Here is a 25,082-nt window from a genome sequence, read left to right as displayed (position 1 = left end):
TCGTATTGTTCATCCTAAGGTGCTGACTTAGACATAGTGGTGTAGTTTTGATTCTTTAGAAATAAATATGTGATTTCCTCACAGTTGTCTTGATCTTGTTGGTGATGTACTTTGATAAGCTAGCTTGAAGGTACTTTTATAGGAATAAATGCCAAGATTTGCTAGTTTTTCCATTAGATAAAGGGAAGATGTAGCAGCAGGAAGTTTACTACATCATGCAGAGTATGAGAATTAATGGAAGTACATTAGGAGTAAGTTGCTTCAGATCAAGTGAAATAGATGTCTGAGACAATCTTATCTTGGGTGTCAAGGATAAAGGAAGCTCCTGCAGACACCTGAGATATTATTCATCCCTAAGTATCATAGTTGGCTAGCCAAAATTGTATTGCAGTGGAAGGCATCACTAAATATTCACTGAACTAAGGGGCAATCATACCAATTAAACTCTTGGAATGTCACATGAGATGACAAATTTCTACAGTTTTAAGCATGTGCTAAAAATGAGAAAAGCATTCATTAAAAGTTAGACTGTGACAGTCAGTCTATCAGCCTCACAGCAGCTAAAGGTCTGTCAGGATATGTAAATTAGCCTTTGTTGCAAGAATGATTAGATAGTAAATTTATAAAAAGGATCCAATATGAAAACGGAGCTACTCATGTGATCTATGCACTCGATTACTTAAAACTGGGTGAATGATCAGCATAAGAAGCCTCATTTTACCATCTTATTAGAAACTTCTGAGAAGCCTTATGTACTACCATATATTTTCCCACAAATACATAAATAATGCTGATTATTTAAAAAACTATTCTAGTATTTCTATTCCAAGTATTTTACTTCAAATTCCAATGGTCTCTAAATCACTCTCCTGAAGGCTAAAATAGACAATGGTATAAAATAAGATGTCTCTGACTACTAAACCCCTTGAAAGCATACTTTAAATGCTCATTTATGCATTTCTTTTATAATTGATCTACATTGCTATTAGTATGATAATCACACAAAGGATAATGATATTCATTGACTATTAGAGATCTACTTCATTAAGGAAGAACATTCAAAGCAGACAAAAATACTGTGAGATTAAATAATTTATTACTGTTGCTAAGATGAACACATATACTTAATACTCAATTTTATGTGGAACTTTAAAAAAATAGTTTTGATACAGTATCAAAATTTACACAAGTATTTTGTCAAAAGACCAATGTCCTTTGTATCGCTACTGCAGGCTCTGCTGCAAGCACAAAAACTTGTTTAAATGTCTTCAGATTGTAGGAATACAACAATTGGAGGATGTTTCTAGGCAAGGAAGTGCATATATATATATATATGTGTGTGTGTGTGTGTGTGTGTGTGTGTGTGTGTGTGTGTATAAAACAAATTACTTAGACACTAAAACTATAGCAGTTTAAAGGAAAAGTCTTAAATTATAAATCAGTTATGATAATTAGGGAGATCCTTTTATATTAAATGAACTCATAAATATTTTCAGAAAACAAAAGGCAGTTTTGAAAATCACAATTATGCTTTTTTTACTATGACAAATTTCTTCTTATTCCCCTGCCAATAATTATTAATATGCTATATAATAAGACCATTTCATTTATAGACAACAAAGAATCTTGACTGTGAATTAAATCATAAGCTTATAAGCTATCCAGAAATTGTTGTATCCCTACTTTATAATCTTAAGCTACAGTAAAAACAGCATTCTGTCACAGGCCTCTTGCACATTCATACAAGAAACTATCATTGCATTTAGATAAACACAAAATATCTATCATAGCATTTCCAGTACACACATTCTAATATTATACATCTATACCAAAAGTCAGAAAACTAGCAAAGCTAGCACAGATCTCAAGCAATCTGAACAAGAGCTTTTAGCCTCACTAATGGACATGCGTTAGCTTCCTAAGACATTAGATAGCTGCAGTGATAGGCAAAGAAAGCTTCCGTTTCCTAGTGCAGTGCAGGACTTTAAATTTTACATAAAGTTTATTAAGTATACAGCATGTCTAGAAACTAAATTGTAGAAATAGACAATCTCACAGCTTGAAACACCTAGAAAAATTATGTTTGTTTCCTTGTTAGATGACATTGGTACACTGAATACATATGAAGGCTTGTATGGTCCAAAGACATGCCTTTCAAAACAACTCATCAAAATTAAATTATTTATTTTGACCAATTGAAAAAAAATGATACTCTCTGCTAAGCACTCTAAAAATTCCTCCTACCTTTCTAGCTGGTAAAAGATTTTGTGTTACTTTTTAGCACCTCAGAATTCAAATGAGAAAACCAAATATTATCTTACATCCAACTAATTATGCATCAGGAAGCAATATTTCCTCAACTGATATAGATATGAGGGAACTTCCCAACCCAGGTTGTATGCTCAAAAATACTTCTTTGTATCTTCCACACAGTAGAAAGTTCCTACCATTAGATACAATGAACAACCTCTATCAAAGCCACAGAGGCTCTACTGGACTCACCAACCATGCAGATTACCCAATATGTCAATCATGGTTGTGAAGAGTCAAAAACGTTTCAGCTGTCATGAAAGTATCATACTAAAACGATTTTCCAAAGCTACCTTGAGACTGCTATGAACACTAAAGTTGAGATATTTAGCGCATATTAGCTGTATGGGGGAAGGTACACTGAAGGATTTAGAGGGGAGATATGAGCAATGTACAATCACTCCATGTGATGTCATGAGTTCTGTTTTGTAGAAACTGAATTTCTTCTTTGTCTTCTTTTTTCTGCTGTCTCTCGTAGTGGTGATGTCATGTTTGAAGGCAGCGCTTCTCACATAGGCCCTTTGTACTGGTTTCCTGACAAATGTTGCCTAATTCCAGGACAGGAGCCTGCAGCATCTCCAAGTTTCCTCCACACAACCTTAAAAAAAAAAGAAGAGGTGAGTAAATTAGGTGTTATCTTGAAGAAACAGATGTGAATTTCAGGGGGGACTATGAGAGGTTCAAAGATGGGTGCAAAGACGAGACAGACTCTTCACATGGATGGGTTGAAACACAAAGTAAAGCATGACAGTGACAACTTTGTGATGGTGACAACTTCTGAAAACAAGAACTTATCATCAGCTAAGGTGCTATACCTCACTCCAGCAATCAGGGCTGGTATTTTAAAAAGATATAACATCCTACCCTAGTTATCTGAGTGGACCGCAACCCTGACTTAACAGTAATTCCCACCTACAAAAATTCTGAAGATGCTGGCAGAAAGGAGGCAGCATATCTGTATTTTTTATTTAAAGTTCCCAAAGTAATTTCCATGTGCATTTAGAATTAAGAGCCCTTGGTTAAAAGAGCAAACATGCATCTATAACATACATCTATAACAAGAGATACAATGTCTGATTCATTTAGAAAAGTGAGTTTGTATTTTTGAGCCACAGAAATTCTAATCTTAGTTTCCTAATCTTTGCAATGTGGGAGATGTGGCCATCATACAACTGCTCGTGAGCTACTACTAAAGAATTCTCTCGTTTCCAGAAGAGAAATAACATAAACATAGGGTTAAGAAAATTATTGAAATAAATACAATTACACCTAATAAAAAATGGTGCAGTTTAGGTGAATCTTTTAGCAAAAAGGTAAAATCAAGAATAACATGAATATAAGACTGAGGAAGTCAGCAAAAATTCCAACATGCAACTAGAATAAACACATGCATGGCTATACATAGTTGAACACCTAACCACCCTAGACTATGCGGATACTGTTAGACTGATGAATTTCACAAAACACTGCTCTAACAGGAACCCAAAACCAGCTTGTTTATTAGTAATTGAGAGACTATTTTGTTTTATTTTGCTTTTAGTTAGAAGTAAATTCACCAGGGACATGCACTACCATTTACAATGATGTACAGACAGCCCTGATTTTTTTCATTTCGAAGACAGTGAAACTAACTAAGACATCACCACTACACGCACAACATCTTATAACATTCAAAGGGAAATTTAGCTTTGGCCTTTAAATACCAGGAATAGAATTTTATAGCAATGGGTAGTTTCAGCTATATATAGGAAGTCAAGAAAGTCTCAAATGATACCATGTGTTTCCCATTTCTGGCCCATAGATAAAATCAGCTCTACGAAGAATGTTTTGAATATCTTGAATGTTTTGAAGCAAAAGATATATCTGAAGACCAAAGAATAACTGCATATATATATATATGTATATATATATATATATATATATATATATATATATATAGAGAGAGAGAGAGAGAGAGAGAGAGAGAGTAATTATATATAGTGTAATATACTATATATTTATATATATTACACTATATATAGTGTAATACACTATATATATACATATATGTATATGTATATATATATGTATACATATATATATATATATATATATATATATATATAGTAATTAAATACTGTAACTCCATTCAGTTACTGAATTGTAGGACACAAGAGGCCCCACTCAGGTATTACAGTGAAGGAAAAGGAAACTCCTGCTGATGTCAGAACTCTGAACTAAAGCACTGACACTAGGGGTACTATGTAGATAAAAAGCAGAAGTCTATGCACAAGAGTGTGATTGAGATCACCAAGTATCTCAACTGTCATTTGGAGATTTCAGACAAATTTAAAATGACAAGGTCACTCAAAATGATGATTATGATTCTCAGAGGGCAGTATATTTATCCTTAGAAGAGAACCAACAAATCATCCATTAAACAATGTGATAGTCTACAGATAACAGTCTTTTTGGTATGTTGATGTTACCTGCTTATATCCTGGAGTAATATAAAAAACTGACAAGATTTTCATTACCTGAATTCTTGCAGAGCCTTATGAAGCTTATTATGTCACATATAACTCTGTACCATTATAAAAGTTTATAGATCTTCAAATAGGAAGTATTTGTAATCTTTGTTATCTTTCAGGAAAATTATTTATTAAGCTGCCTTGTAATCTGCTTTCTTAACTTTCCACCCTGCAGTGTCCTCTCGAATTTATTCTCCAGTCTTTCCTGTGTATTTTTGCTGGTTGTTTAATTTATAATTGTGCCATGGGTATTATTTTATATCATTTCCAAATGAGTTTTAAAAGTAAGTGCTAACGTTTGGTTTGTATTTTTCATTATATTATCAAAAACAAACATCGACAGTTAGAAAAAGATACCCTATAGGAAATTTAAAAAGAAATAAGAAGAGTGGGCTTAGTGTTGCCTTCTTGCATAGTTAAAAGACCACAAGAATATAGTATCCATTTAAAGCAAACAAAAAGATCAACAAAAACTAACCATGATCCCAACACATGTTCAGAAAGTTTTTCATAAGGAAGGCAGAGAAGGGAAGAGGCACGAGGGCAAAAGCCAATCTGGTGTTAAACAAAATAAACATGGTATTATCTATGGGATACAGTGCTTTCATGTGTTATGATGAGAGGTATGAAGAGCTCATCCTCAAAGAAGAACTAGTTAATATGTTGACTTCACTAACGAGTTTGAGCACATAGCTTTGTTTCTGGGTCTTAGCTCCTTCAAGCATACACTGAGTGCTGGGGCTCTTGGCCAAGGTGCCACACCCAATTATAACACCAGTTATAACACCTATAACTGATGTTATTGATGTTAAAGGCATAAATTCAAGGAAGGAGCTCCACATATTCCTAGGAAGTCACCAGAAGATGACTCTGCTTCTCTCCCAGTACTATAATTCTCATCAACTAAACTTTATTTGTTTTGATAGCTAATAGACGAAAAGCAACAAGAACCTTAGGCTTATAAATCAAAGCTATACATTTATCTAAGGCAAATAGTCAAATAGAAAGATCTTAAGCATACTTTAAAATGCTACAATGAGTAAACATTAGTGCATGGAGAAAATGATATGTAGAACCATGACCAATTAGAACCAAAGAACAGATGTGCAGCAATGAAAGGTGCTTGGAAAGGATTGCAAAACAAAAGCAGCCACAACACAGGTAAGCAAGAGATTTGGAAATTATTACCCCAGCACATATAAATGCCTATGGGACTTAACGATCATTTACTGGATTCCAGAAACATCTTGAAGTGGTGAATCATAGATCTGAGAATATACAGGATTGATAAATACAAAGCTAATGTGTATTGTATGCAAGTTTTCCATTCTGATATAAGCAAATAATGTGAGATTAAAAACACAATATAACAATACAAATTCAATTAAAAGTAGGGCCTGGCCATGACTTCTTGCACTTAACAAATGTATTGCTCTGTAATTACTCATTTAGCTCTTTAAAGCTGCATGACTATATTCTTGATTAAATAATATGTCAATCAATAATCACATTTACATATTTTTAACTGATTCATCTGGTTTCCAGGATAGATTTCTGTTTGTATATACCATTGGTGCACCTATCTATGCAATGTCTAAGTTTGAGTTGTCTCATGAAAGGTAAAGACAATACTTAGAATGATATGATGGGTGTATCACGTAAATATTAGGTAGCAAAGTAATTGGTTTCTGGGATTGTTCATTATAAGTTTTTATTATTTTTATAATTTTTTAAATTCAATATTTAAAAAGGTTTATAGGTCTTTCTGGAATGCAGAACTAATTGATCATTTCTGTCCACACCCAGGGCTTTTCATGTAGTAGGCAACCACTAACTATTTCACCAATCCCACTGATCTTGGTAGTTTTAAGTATGACTATGAAAATATCTCTGTAATAAAACAAACTGAAAATAAAAACAAGAGTGATTGTTTTATTTTCATGAAAAAAATATAAAGACATTTGGTTATCAATTTCAAAGTAGATCTTTTTAAAAGAATAAGTAAGCTGTGATAAGGCTTTCAACACAGAATACACAATGAAGCACATCAAACTTACATTGCACATTTCTCTGACTATAGCTTTTTCTGTCTCACTAAGGTCATGGTCATACTCTTTACCCTGTTGACGATCTATAGTTTCCTCAACATCCAAGACCTGGATTCATTGAAAAAGAAAAGCAAATTTCACATGGGAAAAATCTGTTAGTTTATGATAATACCATTAAGGACCTCGACTATGTTAAATCTTAAGATTTTTCCATGTCTGCCTATCAGAATAGATTCATATATGGCAAAAAAATCTTTTTAAGTAGTTGTTCTGAAACCTGGAATGAATTTCATTAGTTTTTTTCATTCAAAGCAATACATTGTATCACTAATAGTGAACTGAAGTCACTAATGTCTAAAATAATTAGATACAACTATTTTGGTCATTAAGATAATTAATAGTGTGAACCATTTTTGATATAGTCAGTAATTCTTGGTCCAATACAACAGTGAATATAATTCATTATATGCCAAATGGTCTGAGTGATATGAAGACAAAGCCCATATAAAAGATGGCTACAAAATAATAGGCCTGTGAAGTGTGTAGATGGGGGACTACTGAGTTCACAGTTCTCACCTGGGCTAATGTAAGAAAAAGATGTAGGAATGGATCTTGAAAAAATACAGACCCCTTACAATGAAAATATCCAAACACTTTAAATATTTTTCATTTGAACAAAGTATGTTTTAACTGTCTTTTAGGCATGTTTATTGACCTATGTTTCTCCTTTTCTAAACTGTCCTGAAATAGGTTAAATATATTACTTTCAAAATGTGAACATTTTTGTAGTAACAGTTGGTAGAACAGAAGGGTGCTGTTTGTCACTGTTGTAGTGGTTTGAAAGCCAAAGCACTGATGTATCACAAAAACTAATTCTTATCTTGAGCATCCACATTGAATTGTGAATTACTAAATAGTGTCATGATAGTCAGGGATACCACCTCTAAGTGTGTGTCCCAATAATTAACACCATTGAATAGTTAGGGTTTTTATTTCAAGTTCATAAACACTGAGACTAAGTTTAATATTTTAATAGTCTTATTAAAAAACTTATCCTCATTATCACCATAATCACAATCTTTTCTTTCAAAGCCTTGATACTACCTTCATAATCATTCTTTATATACTGAGAAAAATGCTGACTCCTAAATCATTCAAAATTTAAAGATCCTCTTGAACATCTGCCTGCCTACAGATTTGATTTGTAATGCACCTCAGAACACTGTGTAGTCCAAATCAGTTAATCTCTACTAAATCAAGTTTCAATTAATAGCAATCACGAATTACGGAGCCAGGAAAATACGGTATCGTTAAAACAGACCTGTTTCTCTTGCTGATTTACATTTTGAACCATTGTTCTCTGGCTACGTAATTTTGCCCACTGATCTTATGAAATGCTTTCCAAGTTGTATTTGTTTCTCCTGACACAGGAAGTCCCAGCAGCAAGCACATTTGATATATAAGAATGTCTAAAAATCTCTGCCTGCTAAAGTCTCATCAACTACACACCAAGGAAACTAATGTGCTCTCCTGATAACACACCCTCTCCTTCTCCTGAGACATTTTTCATGGAAATTAGAGGAAATTTTCATAGAAAACCCAGGGTCTCTTTCTTGCCCTTACTGTACTTTGAGGCTACATTCAGAGCTGCTCTGAGAAATTAGAAAATTTCCATGTGGCCCATTATGTACATTGGATCCAAATGTCATATTTGACATTCAACAGAGCAGCAGGGTGAAATGGCTTTCAAATAGTTGGAGTAGTAGGGCAGGGTGGTGCTTTTGGATTTTGTGCAAAAACTAAACTGCTACAAAATTGAAGCTGATCCATGGGCTCTTTGCCGATTCTAGAATACTTTCAGAAGGTCAGTGCCCATTCATGGTAAAAGTCAATCAAATACTAATTTCAGAGAAGAAAAATGCTTATCACTCAATGAGCCAGCACCTGGCAGAAACAGGACAGCTCCCTGAATGCTTGCTGTAGCTTTACACCAACTTCTCTTAGTTGCTGGTTATGTATTTTCCCAATACAGGAAGGGTAAAGTGCACTGCCAATGGCCACCAGCATGGCTCTCTCGCCTGCTCTCATCTGCAGTCAGTACATGTTTAAAAAATGCAAATTCATTTTTCTGTTAGCCAAAGTGAAATAGCCTGAGAGAAACTAGGAACACTTTAGATGATATGGCACACTCCAAAAAGGGCAACTTAAGTATGATGGTAAGTCAAAAAGTGAAATAATTTAAGTTATAAAACTTATATGCCAAAGTTGACCTTGAGCCTTCTAGCTGCACTATAGCTCAGAAAGGGTTGATAAAACACTTCAAAGTCATAAACCTATCTAAAGAACAGTATTTCATACTTAGAAATTATTTCAGTTTTTAAGGTTATTTTTATTTCCTGTATAAATTATCAGTTTCTACTTTTAGGTAAACATTTAAATTATTTTTTTAATAATTTTAGTTATAATACTTAATAATTTTATTTACTGGAAATATCATTAGTTAATGCAATAATTCATTTTTGCCCAAATTTTTATTAAGTTACCATATATATAATCTGAAGTAAAAACCAAAACTAGAGATCATTTTTTTTCTACTATGCCTATAGAGAAACACTAACTGCAATTTGAAGAGTTAAGTAGAAGAAAATGTGGGTTGAAGTTTATTTCATTACTAATTGAATAATCATGTAATAACTTTAACTGCCTTCCTTACTTTGATAATCTTACTAGTTGTATACATTGATAACATCTATACAATAACATCTCACATACAAAATCTGTAGCATCTTTCACATGGGTATGCATGCACAGCAGACTTCAATTTCAATGCAGATAGAAATGAATCACAGTACTCAAACAAAATAACAAAAGTAGAGATTTGACCTTAAACACTCAAGCCCAGTGTCAGTTCACTAATTAAAATCAGAGATTAAAAAGTTATACCAGCAAAAGGCTTAAAAATAAAGTATGTATGGTTACAGCAAGACTGAGGACTGCCAGACTACAGCAAACAGACCACAACACAACCGAGGTTCCGGGTAAATGGTTACCTTAAGAGAATGTACCACAGGTTCAGGCTGCTGAGAAGGTGTGGTATGTCCACTGAAGCTAGCTGGAGAGTTGGGTGAACTGTTATTCCCATCAGCCCCTGATGACAACCTAAAAGAACCCTTAGTAGAAAATCAACAACTTTGTTATTAAAACAAAAGTCGTTTATTACTATATAGGTGCCATTAAACATTCAATCCCACCATCAAATGAGCAATATCCCTTTTGCCTATTTTTTCTACTATTCCCTTCCCAATTTTCTTAGCCTGTCTTAAGCCAGTCTCAGTCTACTCATTGGAATACACTTGCTACTTAAGCAATTAAAAAACAAGAACTATCCCCTTAAATTCCTGAATGCCATCTCCAATTCACTAAAGAGTACAATGCCCCCAAGGAATGCCCATTGAAAACATTTCAGGAATAATTTTTGAAACCTAAAGACCTGAAGAGCAATGAATTCATGAGTCACTCTGCAGCTGAGTTAAACACGTTTACTCAGCAGATAAAATGTCATATTCAATATGCCTTAGAAAAACACTAACACATCACACTGTTGCATTTGAGAAATTGTGTCTATTAAAAAAAAAAACTTTGTTGAGTTTAATACCTATAATAATGTAACATTTTTAAAAGAGATTTAACTAAATTCAACATTTCCTTGAGCAAGTATTCGTTTATTAACCTCCTTTGAAATGAAAACCAAAATAGATACAATTTACATATTTGTTCATCTATGATTCTTCAACTCAGTGGGTGAGAAATGATTAATTAAGCTTGTGTGATCCACAGTCATCTCAGGGGTCTGCAATTTTCCTGAATATTGATTGAGGAAAGACTAATGGATCCACAAGGGAAAAGGGAGCCACAATTATCATCTCTTAGGAAAATAGCAAGGAGAATTTTCCATAGCTATATTTTGTAGAGTATTTTATTCTCAGGGAACCTGAGGAATTTTAATTTCTGCCCATCAACAAAACTACAGATTTGGCCACAACTAATAGAGTCATCAGTGATCTACTTAGTCCTGTTAACATAATCTCCTGAGTAGTAGGAACCATTGAAGGTGCATTGTGAATTCATAAAGGGAGAGATAATGGTATTTGGGGACATTCAGTTACAACAGCTACAGTCAATAGTGATACTTTTAGGGAAGGGAGGGGCAAGGTGCACATAGCAGCAATTACTAGAAACCATCTATATGGCTATATACACCCAAAGTTATTCACATAGAATGTAACAACCCCTAACATTTAGAATATTATGCTCCTTCTTTTGTTGCTGTTGTTTCTTTCTGTACCCTTCAAGACAAACCTATGAAGGAAAGATGTAAATTTTTTTTGTTACAAGAACTGTGCAATCTAACACCTTGTGCTGGCTACCTGGCCTAACCACTAACAAGAGGAAGAAGTCTCATGAGACATCTTTATGCTCTTTTACCTTCTTTCCGTTATTGCTACAAAGTTTTACATAAAAGCAGGAGATGAAATAGCCTGACAAATACAGACCCCCAAACCCACTTGAAAATTAAATTATGAAATTTGCTTTTTCTTAGTTTGTAACTTGAATCAGACATAATAAAACTAATATGAGTAATAACAAGGGAATTGTCTACAATTTAATGAGAGGTGGAAAACAGACCTTTGCAGGCCCTAAACTTTAGAGTTTTTCTCTTTTGATTAAGTGATTCCAAAGGGATGAGGGACACTGTTCCTCTGCAGTTTTTCTCCTCTGCTGGTACTATTGAAGGACCACTTTCAGCAGAGCTTGCCGTGGCAGGGGTGGGGAGTGGGGGTGGTATGCACTCAGTTCACCTCCATGTAGAGCAGTACATTCCTGTGCCATTTTTCTTCTGCTTCGTGATCTGATACACAAGACCATAAACATTCCTCTTGTGGGTGATCATCCTGCCATTTCCTTCCTGAAGCTAACTCTTACAAAAAGTTTCTTCTCTTCACATGTTTAACCAAAAAGCAGGCACACCAGTAATAGCATGATTTTCTTGGACAGGGGACCTCTGCTTTTAATAACATTTGGATTAAACTCAACATTAAACTATCTTTGAAGGTAATGACCCGAGTCAACTGGCATTGTTCAAACTTAGGAAGACTCCTGTGCTGATCATAGTTACTAAGAAGCAGGTAAATTCTTTTATTAGTTTCCTTTTAAAATGATTATAATAAGTTCTCCCTTGGAGTATTGATCAGGGGAAAATGTATCTTTCAAAACCTTAACTTTAAGTTAGCTTTGAGATCCATGGACTAGCAATCAACCAGAAAAACTAAGATGAGTCGGTCTCTCTCTATCTCTCTCTCTCTCTCTCTCTCTCTCTCTCTCTGCCTCTTTCTCTCTCTCTCTCACACACACAAACACCCCCACACACTCACTCTTCTTCGCCTCTCTCCCCCTCTCCATTTTCTCTCCCAAATATTAGATAGATAGATGATAGATAGATAGATAGATAGATAGATAGATAGATAGACAGACAGACAGGTAGATAGATAATAGATATCTTTCTCTATATATAATATTTGGGAGGATCAAAAGTAATCAAATTCATGGTAAAATTTAACACCACATGTACTAAATGGCTTTCTGGATTGTAACAAAAGAAGCCAGCATCTCATTCTGTTTCATGTAACACATTAGAAGTTCAGCTTTCTAAATGCTTATAAGGATATTTGGAGAATTACCTAGGTTCATTCAGTATGTACTCTCAGTTGACATATCCATTTTGACTAAACTAGTTTTTAATGTGCTACTGAGTAGAATACAGTACAAAAAAATAAAGATAAATAGTCTCTCAGAGCCTGTTTAAATAAGATTAAGGCCTTTTATTTAAATTATACTAGGATGGCTCAGAAGACAAGGAATTTAAACATAGAAAACCTTAATAAAGTTGGAACTATAATACCCATCTTAAGTTGTTTGTGTTCAAGCCACATAGGAAGAAGGGCTGCTGCAAATACATACAATACACAAAAATATCCAGACACCAGTCAGTGGGCAAGAGATATATTTCTAGGCTACACTGATGAACCTGGACTTTACACTTTTTTTCTAAGGGTGCTTTGGTCCTCTCCTATAGTTAGGCTTGTTCTAGTTTGAAATGTAGGTCAGCATAAACTAAAACAACTGGTAAGAGGTAAAGGATTCCAGTCCACTCTTGCTCTCCCACCCCCTTCCCATACAATCACTTTCTTCTATGTACCCAGACTTAGCATCTACACCCCCCTCCCCAACTATATTTCCTCTAGCAACAAAGGCTATCTGGTTATACACAAGCAAATGCAGACAGCTGGCTCATCTTCACTCACCGGGAGAGAGGGCAGGCATCGTCCTATTCCTCGGCACCCTTGCCACCACTGCAAGACCCGCCGGGCTCTGGGCCCCCAGCCTTTCTCCATATTTGAGCTGTTTCTAGTTGGAGGTTGACTTCTATTCTGGGTGGCCTTATATTTGGAACAATATGGTACAATCACTCAGAAAAATACTGTTTCCCAAGACTCAAGAAAGCAGACAGAATGCTTAATGAGATGAAGCACAATGACCACAATGGCAAGCTATAACATGCACCCTAGTTAGGGGAAAATCCAAAGTAACAGTCAGAAGTCTATGTGGGACCTCACAGTGATGTCTCTTACACAACAATAAATGCACCCTCAAGCTATCAAAAGGAAATGCTAAAAGGGAAATTAACGGAAAACACTTCAAGATAAATATGTCATTTCATGGATTTTATCTATTAGGAAAAAAATTATCACAAATCTTCCAGATATATAAATTGTGGAATGTCTAAACTCAACAGAAATAATAAGTAATGTAATTTGAAGCAATAGGCACTTTTGGTAAAGGATACGAGTTAAAGATTTAACCAATACTAATATTAATTTCTCAACAAAATTGTTGCATTGTGAAAATTATAAAGTCCTAAGAGATTATAATTGCATTAAAATAGCTTTTATACTCTACTTTTTAATAATTTACTTAATGTTGAAATTTGTATACTCATTGGTAGTAGGAATCATATAAATGAATAAAAAAGAAAATTCTAAAACTAATTTCCCTGAAATTTCAGGTTTGTACTATAACCTACCTGTATAATTCTATTAAAATAGTAAGAAGCAAAATAAACTTATTTGAATAAGGTATCATTTTTATTCCTCAGGCTAGAGTTTTTCAAAACAAAACAACCAAACAAAACATCACACACTCCCACACAATGGCCAATGATCCCAGTGTGGAAATGTGTAGGTTAATTCTGAGAGATCAAAACTGAGAATAAAACACTTTAGTTCTCTTTTTCAGGGATGAAGTTTCAGTCTTCCTCAAACCACAAAATATTAGACACTGCCTATTAGACCTATCTATTAGAGTGCCAACTGTTATCCAATACCAAATGGGTAGACCTGAAAACATACGTATGAATGACATCATTCAGACTGAGGAGGTTATATTTAGGAACATAACTATATATACATATATGCCTAAAACAACAACTAATGAAAAAAGAGATTGTGGATTTGAATTAAAACAAGGAGGGCTATATGACAGAACTTGAACAGCAAAGGACAAAGGGAAAATGATGTAGTTATAATCTCAAAAAAAGTTTTTAAAGCATTTTGTTCTCATAAGTATGATTTCCACAAGTTGCTGTGATTTTTTTTGCAGTAATTTTAGGAGTAGAACAACAGAGAAAATAGATAGTCTTAAGTCAGAGGTAGCAAGTAGTTATAGCAGTTGACTGGGCTCACTCTGCAAAGTCAGCACTGAGATGCTTACCATGTCTTACATACTCTGCTCTTCATATGTATCAGAAAATTGTATATCTGCACCAGAGTCAGTGATCACATCAGCATGCAATACCGATGTGAAATCATTCTTTAGTTATTGTTTCACATGTAAATATCTGACCTATTTAATCATTAAAATGGTTATATTCAGCAATATATAAAATGGTTGATGGCTTTAAGTTTACTAGTCACCCACACCAATCAATTTTATTTCTGAGAGAATTGATAACTAGAAATGCAAATTTTATAGTTACTTTTACAAGTCATCTGGATTTGGTGATTTGCATGACTTTGGCATGTACTTCACCCATGAAATCTACAATAGAATCTCTGGCCGAGAAGTCTGCAAGCATGAAGAGTTATCCAGAGAGTATACAAAAAGAATGCACAATATTTTCCCACTGTGGGGATGCTCACGTAACATAAAGTAGCTGTACACTTAAGTCTTATAAAAAGATTCTTTCTTTGTAAACCACACCAAATTTGTTTATACTGTATCACTAAGCCTGGAAATGGGAGAAATTTACAAGAACCTCTTGGTTGTAGAATAAACAATTTGACGATATAACTTTTTTTTTTTTTAATCATGCCTCTGGAGAATCAGGATTCTTGATTTGCCAACATAGGTCAACACTTGTCTGAGAATTTAGGTACATATAAAAATTCATTCTGAGAAAACTATTGTCATTTGACCTTTATTCACACTAACAACAAATCTCAGGTTTTGTCAGCTCTCTGACTGTCTACCATGAAATTTTCTCAAGGCAACTTCATAAAGTAGAAGAAATCTTCAGTATCTCTACCTTTGGAATGATTTCCAGCAACATGGGAAATCCAATCATATTCACCAACTGCCCATTAAGTAATACTCATATATTAATAACCCAGCTGCCATTACATTGAAATGATTTTTGAAAGTTAAATTATTGATTTTCTACAGATTCTTTAATATAATCCCTATGTATAGTTTGACATTGTGAGTAAATAAGAAAAATATTTATACTTTGAGGCAGAAAAGAAAATGGATGAAAGAAGTGTCCAATAATGACTTGTTTTTATTTTCTCAAACTCTAGAAATAGCCATACTGAAAAAGCCATAGAAACATTAGAAATCTGTGAGAAGGGAGAAGTAAAACTTAAGACCTGAAAGAAAGACAAAGGGGACTGCCCAAGGTTTGCTCATAAGACAAGGTATCCCAGAAAACCATGGCTAAAATAAAGTTTCCTCTTGAAAGATTAATAGGCAAATCCATTAATAATGACTCATTGAGTAATATTCTTAATATTAGGAATAAAGGATTGGAAAACATAAAGTAGCTGCAATTTAAGCTAAGGGTATCTTTGTCCTTCTGGGTCAGTTTGATCTATAGACTTCTTCACTGACTTAGAAAGGAAAAGGAAAGAAGAACCATTCTCAAATTCCCTACACAAGAGTTGTACTGAAGTCAGTGCCTATAGTCTCAGGATTTGAGTGGTCAGAATTTTAGTGACTCTTAAAATTCCTCTGTACTTAAACACAAATTCAACTTTCAATCAGCATACCAGGGCACTTAAATTCCAACTAGGAGCCTTTTAATGAATAGTTGTAATTATCTGAATATATACAGGGTCTTCTAAGATATAGTAGTATCTCTTTTCTTAGTATTTCTTAATGGGTTCCATATGTATATTAAGAAATGAAAAGCCAATTTTGCAAAGCAATATCCTTGATCGTGATTTTCTCAAATTTGAGTCAATACATATTGTTAATTACTTTTTACAAAAGTCACAAAATTACCTATTATTCTTTTAGATGAAACATAATTCACAAAAGATAATTATTCAAAATTTGATCTGTACTCTCTAAAATGCAGAAAATTTGCCTAAAAATAAAGCATCCACAAAAGTTCTTCTCAATGATTCACTGTAATTAGAAAAAAAATGAAATTAAAATTGATAATGTTTCCTGAGTTTTATATTCTACTATGGAATTCTGCAATATGGACACACCAGACTTATTATTAAACACACACACAATAACACAAATGCAAATTAATGCAAAAACTGAATCTTTGCTTAATCTTATTGACTCTTTTTTTTGGTTTAAAGTTTATATTTTTCTTTTTTATTTATTTTTTTATATTTTATTTACATTTCAGATGACTCTTATTCAAATTACTTAAAAAGGAATACTACGCTTTCTTTGTATGAGCTCTACTTTTAGGAATTGCAAAACTGCTGCACACAAAGAGAAGTGTAGATTGAATAAGAAATGTTGAAGATCATTTTGGCACACTATTCAGAAGATTTCACTGAATAGATAGGCAATAATATTCTCTGCTTTGCACTTAATTTTTTATTCAAATAAAATCTAAAATTATCTTTAAAATATATTAAAAACTTATTTAGAGATTTTATATACCTCCCTTCAAGAATGAAGTTAGGGAGTTCAGACCCCTCACAACAATACAGACTATTGCCACTGTTCTTAACTGCCTACTTCCTAGTAAGACACTGTTTTTGACAATTGATGATCACTTTAGTGTCAAAACATGAAAAATCCAAGCTGGTAATAACCAGGAAGACTTTTTAAAGGCTGACTAACTCTCATGGTACCAGAAGGGGCTACTTAGTGTGCTGAAAGAGGAAAGTCATCAATATTAGTGTTGAGATATGAACACTACAAGAATGACCAGCTTGCCAAGTTAGCACACGGATTCAACAGTGGCTAGACTGTTAGGGGGGTAACCAACCATATTCCAGTTGGATTTAGGGCACATTCCACAGAAGAAAAACACTTGCCTGGTACTGTAAATGTGGCCAAGAACCTGGGGTTAGGCAGGCAAGACCCCAGGGATGAATCTATTACTATTATTTTTCTAAATGGACATAGCATCAATTTGCTCTATAAGTGCATATCTCCCTTCATACCTATAGATTAGTGCAGCCCTCACTTCTCTTCAGAGAGGCTTCTTTGTACAGTGGAAAGTATTAATATAAAAACTCATAAGTCACCAAAGTACAGTGAATAATTGTCTGGGAAACGTTTAGCTATAAATTAAATATCTCTACCATACCTCTTTCCTCCCAGGCTAAGGGAAACACTGGAAGAGGAGGTGAAAAGTCTTTTAGATCCAGAAGTCAGAAGGACCAGGGTGAAACACTTTCTTCTGGATAAGACAAGACCAGTGTACTCACAAACTCATTGCAGCTATGGTTGCCTGCACAGGACTTGCATAAGATCAATCCAGTGAACTATCCAGTAATGATATCCAGTAAAGGGGAGGGTCAGGAGCCTCTGCCCCAGATTACTGACAGTTGATGGCTACTCAAGTAGGGATAACCTGTAGGAGTGTGGTACCTTATAGATTGACCATTCTCCACCATTGTATATATGAGCAGAATTAATTAAATGCAATGGGTTATTAACAAAAATAACAACAAAAATGGAACTTAGCAGGAAGTATAATAAGAGGAGGGAAAGGAGGAGGAGAAAGAAAATGCAATCAAATTATTGTGTGTGTGTGTGTACATATATGTAATTCTCAAAAAATTAATGAAAATACTATATTAAAATAAATCTATACTTGTATAGATTATTTATTCACTTAAACATTTTAAGTAATTATCATGTAATATAGTTATACCATGTAATTTTATATTCTAATGAATTTTTATTGAAAACACAGTAGGTTTGAATAATGAACTCTATATGGAGCTGCATGACTTTAAGAAAGCTATGTGATCTCCCTGGACCTCTGTTTCCTCATATACAAATTATAGGTATTAGTGATAAAATGTAATGGATTTCATTCTATGGATTTGAAAGCTGACAGGAAAACATTCTCTCAGAACACTGCTATCCCATACAACTGCTCTGTGTTTACTCTAATTATCAGGAATGTTTTTGGTTTGGTTGTCAACACATTTTATAATGTGTCAATTTACTTTCACATGTGTTTATATATAGAAATATCTCTCAACTGTGGGCAAATTTATTTTCCAGGGAGACACCTTTGGAGAAAAAAGTTTCTCTGGGCATATTACTGTCTAAACTAGGCAGTTTCTATGACCACTGAATTCATAGATGCCCAAGATATGGCTAGACACTGTGTAACTCAGAGGCTCATCTCCATCAGAACAAAGAAGGATGCTGCCCAAATTGTTAAGCAACCCTGCTTTAAAGAAAGAGATTATGTAGAAAAACTACAAAGCAACAGTTATTTGATCACTCTGGAGATGGTGCAGAACTTTTAGGAGGTGTCTGTGACCCTCTGGGCCAAGAACATCACAGGATTTGGACTTTGAGAGTATATAGCCTCACTTAATTTCCAGTTTGTTCTTAGTATGATAAAAAGTGACCTCCATCTCAGCTTCTTGCTCCAACTACTTGCTTTCATGTCTCCCCCACAATTATGGATCTCTCTCTATGTAACCATAAGCTTAAATAGATACATCCTTCTCTAAACTGCTTTGATCATGGCTATTTAACATTGCAACTATAAGTAATTAATACAACCACCATAGCAAATGCTGCATATAAGAAACATTTAGCGTTTGAAGTTATTTAAAAAGAAAGTATCTATACTTCAGTCCTCAAGCGGTCTAAGTAAAATATATTCACAAACAGGAAATTACTCTAACAAATGGATTCTAATTAAAAATAGCCTTAATATCCTACAGTATCAATACTATACAAAAATATACACTATATAAGCAGACAAAAGGCAATGGTCCAAAGAACAGAGTCCCATAAAGAGAGACACAGCAGGCAGCAGTTCCTTAAAAACAGATGTATCAAATGAAATTGGTAGTGTTTTATGGGACTCATGAAGCAAAAACAGAGTGCCGTTAATATGCAAACACTATAGACTATATTTTAAACATGTTCATTAGGAAAAAAACTGTCATCAAATAGAAGTAAAGACTGTGACACATAAAACAGCATACTGTTCCTGACCAAAGCATTTTGAAACATGCAGAGAGAAATCAGAAGACATCTGGACACACATTTCAGTGATGAGTATTGATGTGTTTTGCACACAGTCGGGACATTAAGTCTGTTTACACATGTCTCCACAGTAGACAAGGAGACACATGGAAGGCTCCTCTTACTCATAACTGTTCCCAATCACTGGGCTCCCACTACATGTTAGGACTACCAAAATGCTATCAGTCACAATATTAACACTGACCAATACAAACTATTATTATGTGTAAATACCTCCTTTCATAATACATAGACAATGAATGTCTAAAATATGTAAGGGATTCAAGCAAGTCAATAGCATAAAACCAAGTAAGCCCGTTAGAAAGAGGGCCAGAAACTCAAATACACATTTTTGTTTCAGCTAGAATCACTCTTTCCTTCTATCTTAGGCTCCAGAGGACTAGGATTATAGGTAAGATCCACTGTTATGCAACCTGATTAGACATTTCTCAAAAAGAAGACAAAATGAATGAACCAACAGATAAATGGAAAAAAATGTTAATATCCATAATGACTATGGAAATGTAATGACAAACATCCAAACCCAGTTAGAAAAGCAATTGTTAAAAGTACAACAGATAACAAGTTCTGGAAAGGGCTTCACAGGAATTAGAACTGATATATTGCTGGTGAGAAAGCAAACCAGTTCAACTACAATGGAAAACAAAGAATATGTTACCTGAAACTAGAAGTACAGTGTGGTCCAGCAGTGCATACTTCAAAAAAAATAAAAAGAAAAAGAAAGAAAGAGAGAGAAGAGAAAGAGAGAAAGAAAGAAAGGACGAAAGAAACAAATGAGACTGAAGAAATGTCTGTCCTTCAATTTCCAATGCAATAGTATTGGAAATAGCTAAGATATATTAATAACCTGACAACAGAGACATCCACACATACATATAGAAATAGGTGTGTATACACATATGTAAATGAATACTATTCAACCATGCAGAGGATAAAATTCTATCATTTTTGACAATACAGATATGCCTGAACTATACTATATTAAGTGGAATAAGTCAGGCAAAGAATGACAAAAAGATGGTGTTATCTTATTCATATGTGGAATCTTAAAAAGTTGATCATGTAGTAGTGAAGCAAATGGGCTGGCTACCAGAGTTGAATGGAAGAAGTGTTAAGAAGCTGTTGGCCAAATAATACAGTGTATCAATTAGCAGAAAAAAGAGTTCAAGAGATCTATTCTACAATATAGTAGTAATAATGCATTAGCTTTATTTATTGTTAGCTTATAAAATGCTAACAATAAACATACAGCCACAAAAAATAACTGTATGCGAGAATATATATTTATTAGCTAGATTTATTGTTTCACTTGTGTATCTGTTTCCAACTATCTTTGGAGACACGGTGTTTTGTATGCCACGTAAAAACACATCTTATTTTTTAAATGCTTAACTTATTACTAATATGTACATGCGTGTACATGAGTGTTGGTATGTACATGCCACAGCACACATGCAGAGGACAGAGGAAACTTTCATGGAGTCAGTTTCCACTCCCCCCATGGGTGTCAGGGATAAAGCTGGTCCTTAGGTTTGCACAGGTGTTGTATCTGATGATCCCTCTCACTGGTCCCAAACTTCAAGACATATTAAGTAGGTAGTTGGTGTTGTTCTCAATAATTAATACTTCATAACAGTCTTTGTTAGCTGTACTCTTCTATGAGACACTCTCTGTTTGTGTCTACTGATCTAGCTCTTAGACTCCAGAGAGATTCACAAGATCCTAGGGGAGATCACACTGCTTGAAATGTCTCTGGGCCTGGGGTACCAGATTCAGAGCACGTTGCTATGGACTGGTAGGGATGAGCTGGCACACACATCTCTGTGCTCATGTGATTGACTTACTCCTACATATACTCCTACAACTGCAGCCGTTTCACAACACTCCTTCTGCTAACACAAGGCCTTGTAAAACTTGGTGTTCGATGTAGTCACTGTACTCACTGTGGAACATATACTATGTTGGTTACTCTATAAATTAGCAGGGGAGCAGTGGACCTCCTGTTGAAAATTCTCCACCTGTGTTTGTGCTCTATTGACACTTTTCTGCATCTCATGCTTTTACTTGTCACATTTCAATCCGAGGATATCACTCTCTTTAGTCGAATTCATCATCTCATCTCTCTCTCACTCTTTTTTTCTCATGAACCCAGAGTGGGTACCCGAAAAACGGTTCATACTTGACAAATTTACTCAATTTAAATGTAATCTAAAATGACATTTTTTGTGAACAAATTATTTTCAGTAACTTATTAAGGCAAAAAATGAGGATAATTCAAAATGTTTGTGGTAAATTTATCCATTTTAATAAGGTGAAGCTCAGCTAAATTAACTAGGGATGATTGGCTTGGCAGAACAAAAATGAAGACTTCATCTATTGAGCACTAAATCAAAATGCTTATCCCTATAAAAATCACGTTGTGTGTGTGTGTGTGTGTGTGTGTGTGTGTGTGTGTGAGAGAGAGCGGGGGGGGGCAGAGAGAGTGAGAGTGTAGGTATGACTATAGTCATACCTAAGGTGATGTTTTCACTTCACAAAAGTCAGGAAGGAATGCATGTTCTCATGTATCATCCTAAGTGCAGTTGGCATCTGTGGAGTGTCTCACCAGGGAGGTGGTTAGAGGTTTTGGTCTACAGTACAGGACACCTGGACTGATGATACTATTGGTCTGCTGACATCCCAGAGAAATAGAAGCAATACAAAGACATGAGCACAGCATCAGATGTGAGGCATAGAGCAACAGACACTGAGACAGTGTGACATGCAATCAGATTAATCTTCCAGGTCACAGTCACGGGAAGAAATAAAATTATCGTAGATGGAACCATGGTCTGTAATGGGAACTAACTATTTTCCAGACATATCTAATAATAATATGAATAATCATTTCAGTGGGGCCAACCTAGTTGGGATGAAGACCTAGTAAGGTGACGAACTAAAAGGCTGGGGTGACAAATGATTATTGTTGCCTATTATGGATAACAGAAAATAAACTAAAAGGGATGTGATGTTAATGATTTAAAAAGCAGTACTGTATGAACCTTGAAGAGAACTTGGATGGAATGAGGTTGAAATAACATGCAATGGCTCTTAGCTTTCTGTCTGAGTATCAACTAAACAGTCATGCCATTAACCAGGACAGGAAATACCAAAGGAAGCACCATAGCTAACTCCTTCCTCAGATTTATATCCAAGATGAAAGAGGTGATTAATGATACAAAGCCTAGAAACAGTCTTCCTCACAACAGCTTCCAAATCATTTTCTCTTCATGAGCCAGATTGAAAAACAAAAGAAGTTTGTAAAATATATAAATTATAAGTGCTGTTAGCTTCATGCAATGACAAGTACATTATTGCTGATAATATAGAATTAAACTCTGCAATGTTTGGACAGAAGGGATAGAAATAGCTGTTAATCCAGATGACATTTTCAAACATGTAAATGGAATTCCCAAGAAAAATAAATAAATAAATAAATAAATGCAAGTAATTATAACAGGATACCTTTTAATATAAAAGTTACAGAGGACAAAGTCCAGGAAAAGATGCATTAGTATGTTAGAGAGGATAAAACAGCCAACACGCTTTATCTCTAGAGCCAGAGTGACAACTAACAAAGCATAACAATGAAGGAGTCCTTAAAAGGCAGCTGCCAAACAATAGGTAGGAAATGTGGACCATTGCATTCACATACATTCTGCTCATTAACATTGCACTTGGTTGCAGAAGACAGCTCAGTAATAATTGTGTTAAACCCTAAAACAGATCTTTTAGAGACCAGTTACAGTACACTCAGCAGGGCCAGAGCCCCTATGGCTAAACAAGTATTTATGATAAATACTTGTTGATCTGAATAGAAATTTTTACACTGTAAGGTGTGACTGCCTTTTAAGTTTTGTTAAAAAGGAAAGGCCATAAGTTTCTTCACTGTATTTTCTGGTGTGTAAAGCTCTCCTAGAAAGTGGGAAGGCCACCATAAAGTCAGAGGATTAGCAGGAGTCAGGTGGCTGTCACTGAGCCATTACAGCCACTTGACAGACTGTCATTTCATCTAGGCCATCTATTGAAGGGCTTAGAACAGCAATATTCATCATAGGTTTATTTTAAAACAAACAAAGAAAGAAAACCAAAAGCAGACAAAATGATTTAGACAGTGTGGCATCTGCTATCAGCTACTAAGTATGTTCGTGGTGATGAAAAAAAGCCTGAACTCACAGTCACACACAGTCATTACTAAGAAGAAAACTGAGATGCTGAACATGTCCATCTGTGCTCTGCTTTCTAACAAAAGAATCAGTGTACACCAGAAAAGATGTTTTATTTTAAACTACTATGATCCTTTAAGTGAATGACATCCAAAAGTAACTTTAATAGGTACTAAAAGGGTTCAAATAAAATGAAACAGTCAGTTTCTTCTGTTGGTCCACACTGCTTGCTTCTCTCATCCCACCTTTGAACCATAGATTGTTACTGGACACAGTCTACAGGCCTCTGCTTCTTTCACCACAGACAAAAAGTTTTCACTAAGACCCATGACTTTACAATGGGCAGTAACACGCAAATGTGTTTTACTGTTTCAAAAGCTCCAGATGGATATGTTCAGTTCCTCTATATAGCATCTCCTTGTTGACAACTGATACCTCAAACAGGTCTTGGTTCGTCTTGACACTCCTTACCCGTCCATTCCAGTCTACCTCATCTCAACAAACAGTGCTGTCAATTCCACAGCCTTACATAAAACTACAAGGGCCATGTTTGAGTCTTCCAAGGCCAGCTGGTTGGAAGGGAATACTGTGCCTCCCTGGTTCCTGTCTCCACATAGGCTTTGTTCGTGATTCATTCTGGAGTCAATGGCCAACTACAAAGCAGTATGCATCCTCTGCGTGTATGTCACCTCCAATCTGTCCCCGAGTATTGTTAGCTCTATTTCAGAATATATGGTGAGGGCACTGGAGAGATAGCACAGTAGTTCAACCTACTTACTGTTCCTCCAAAGAGCCTAATTTTAGTTTCTAGCACCAACCTCACATAGTTTATTACCACCTGGATCTCCAGTTGCAGAGTATCTGACACTCCCTTCTGACCTGCACAGGAATGAGGTATGTAGACATGCGCACATATATATCTGCAGGTACACACATATACATTAAAATAAATACTAAAAAAGAAATATTAACGTATAATATGACTTCAATTTGCCACTAAATCAAGGACACCATTAAGCTCTGCTGATTACCAAACAATTCATTCAAGCATTTCTTATGCCCCCTCTCTTCAATTCTAACTTTTACAGTCTAGTGACCATCAAATATTGAAAATTATCCTTGTAAGATATACACAATGGCACTCTGCCTCAAGCACAATTCCTCTGATAGCTTTCAACCCA

General features: G+C 34.9%; 1 protein-coding gene across 5 annotated transcripts in view; it reads right to left on the bottom strand.

Annotated features, from left to right (window-relative positions):
- Positions 1-2,152: 2,152 nt before the first annotated feature.
- Ccdc85a (coiled-coil domain containing 85A) overlaps positions 2,153-25,082 on the bottom strand; it is a 173,321-nt gene continuing 150,391 nt past the window's right edge. The window contains exons 4-7 of one of the 5 annotated variants that reach the window (XM_034509186.2): positions 13,231-13,365; positions 9,919-10,038; positions 6,878-6,976; positions 2,153-2,908 (exon numbers count right to left, since the gene is read on the bottom strand). In XM_034509186.2, the coding sequence (XP_034365077.1) occupies positions 2,819-2,908; positions 6,878-6,976; positions 9,919-10,038; positions 13,231-13,365 (444 nt within the window). In that variant the 3' untranslated portion in view covers positions 2,153-2,818. The remainder of the gene's footprint in view (positions 2,909-6,877; positions 6,977-9,918; positions 10,039-13,230; positions 13,366-25,082) is intronic. The other 4 variants (XM_034509187.2, XM_034509188.2, XM_034509190.2 and 1 more) reach the window with 4 other exon arrangements.

This window comes from Arvicanthis niloticus, chromosome 7 (genome assembly GCF_011762505.2).
Source record: "Arvicanthis niloticus isolate mArvNil1 chromosome 7, mArvNil1.pat.X, whole genome shotgun sequence".
In the NCBI taxonomy this organism is placed as follows: Eukaryota; Metazoa; Chordata; class Mammalia; order Rodentia; family Muridae; genus Arvicanthis; species Arvicanthis niloticus.
The sequence above is the reverse complement of the archived record's forward strand: the minus strand, read 5'-3'. Positions and strand labels throughout refer to the sequence as shown.